We start from the raw sequence: 1,606 nt of genomic DNA on the forward strand, positions 1-1,606 counted from the left end.
GAGAGGGAGAAAGAGGGAGAGAGGGAAATTAACAGATATTCCTGAAAAGTTTTAAGGAAACCACTCCTTCCTTTTCCTTTAATCAAACAAATGGATGAATAATGACACTGGTTAGAAGTGTCATTATTCATCCATTTGTTTGATTAAATTGAACTTTTGATAAGATTGAGAAAGTTATATGACACTCGTTTACGCTAGCAGGAAAAGTTATGTGACATTCGTTTACGTTAACAAGGAAAGGTCACGTCACATTGATTCATGTTAACAATTAGATATGACAAACGTTGTGAAACGTTTACGCTTTTAATCTTTTGTCATGAAATGACGTTATTTGACGTGAATTACTTATGTACATTACGAAATTTCATTAAACAATGATGTTATTTTCCCAGTACTTAACTTACGTAATGTTAAGATAAGTATCGTAACGTACGTCAAAATGAATTATTTATTTGCGCATATTTATATGTTATATGTCAACTAAAATTATACTTTTAAGTTTTTCATAGTATCATTTTGGAAATTTAAAATTTAAATAAAAATAGCATAATGTCTAAAAGTTAACGATAATGGTAGGAAATAATTTTCGAAAATTTGCATAATCTTACTTGTTTTCATGAACTCTTGCAATATTCGAATACAATCGTACTTTTGCTGTTTTATATGGTATAGTTTGATAGCGACAAAAAAAAGCACCCTTTGAGCTGATATGATTGGTTATTTTAGATTCGGATGATGATTTCAACATTATCGTTGACAATGTGTCATCAATTGAATCGATTGATTTATTGATGTATGAAAAATTACTTGAAATTTTACCATTATCATCTGAATTAACATCTAGAAGATGACTATTACTACTACTACTACTAATTGTAGTAGTAGTTTGAATTTCATTAATGATAATACTTATTGCAGTAGTAGTAATAGCAGTAGTAGTAGTAGTAGTAGTAGTAGTAGTAGTAGCAGTAATAGCATTAATTATATTGCTAATTGATGAAGCGGAATTGTCGTATATAATTCCATTAAATTCGTTCGATGGTTTTAATAAAATTTCAGTAATAATTGGAGAAATGAAAATTTTAGCATAAATTACAAATGTAAGCAAAAAAGCTTTTGCAGAAAACATTCACTGATGAAAAATTATTGAAGAAATAAAATTAACAGCTAACTTGAAATTTTTTTTCTTTTTTTTTTCCAAATAACAACTGTTGTTTAATTATTGATAAATGATTGCTTACGGTAATTGTATCAATAAAATTTTGATGGTAATATAATTGTAAAAATTGATGGAAAAGAAGAAAATGGAGGAAAAAAAATCTTTAAATTGATATTATTTTATGAAAAATTATTCATTTATTAATTGTTAAAGTGTAATAAGTTATGGAAAAAATTTTTTTCAAAATTTAAGAAATTTTGCAATTTTTTTTTTTTTTGTTTGCAATTGCATAGAAGAGAGAAAAGAAAGGATAGGGAAATTTTTAGAAGTTAAAAATTAAGCAAAAAAAAATTTTTTTTTTCAATTTAACCATTTATGTTTATTTGTAATGCTTTATAAGTAAATAAAAAGAACAGATTTAATTTTCAAACATCAATTGTCACATCA

At 25.6% G+C, this 1,606-nt stretch overlaps 1 protein-coding gene across 1 annotated transcript; it reads right to left on the reverse strand.

The window, feature by feature from the left end:
* Positions 1-604: 604 nt before the first annotated feature.
* Positions 605-1,129, reverse strand: LOAG_15416 (hypothetical protein; the record flags this gene model as incomplete). The annotated part of the gene is made up of 1 exon (XM_003150906.1): positions 605-1,129. The coding sequence occupies one exon, from the start codon at positions 1,127-1,129 to the stop codon at positions 605-607; it is 525 nt and encodes a 174-aa protein (XP_003150954.1).
* Between the last annotated feature and the right edge of the window lie 477 nt (positions 1,130-1,606).

This window comes from Loa loa (genome assembly GCF_000183805.2).
Source record: "Loa loa unplaced genomic scaffold supercont3.225, whole genome shotgun sequence".
NCBI lineage: Eukaryota > Metazoa > Nematoda > Chromadorea > Rhabditida > Onchocercidae > Loa > Loa loa.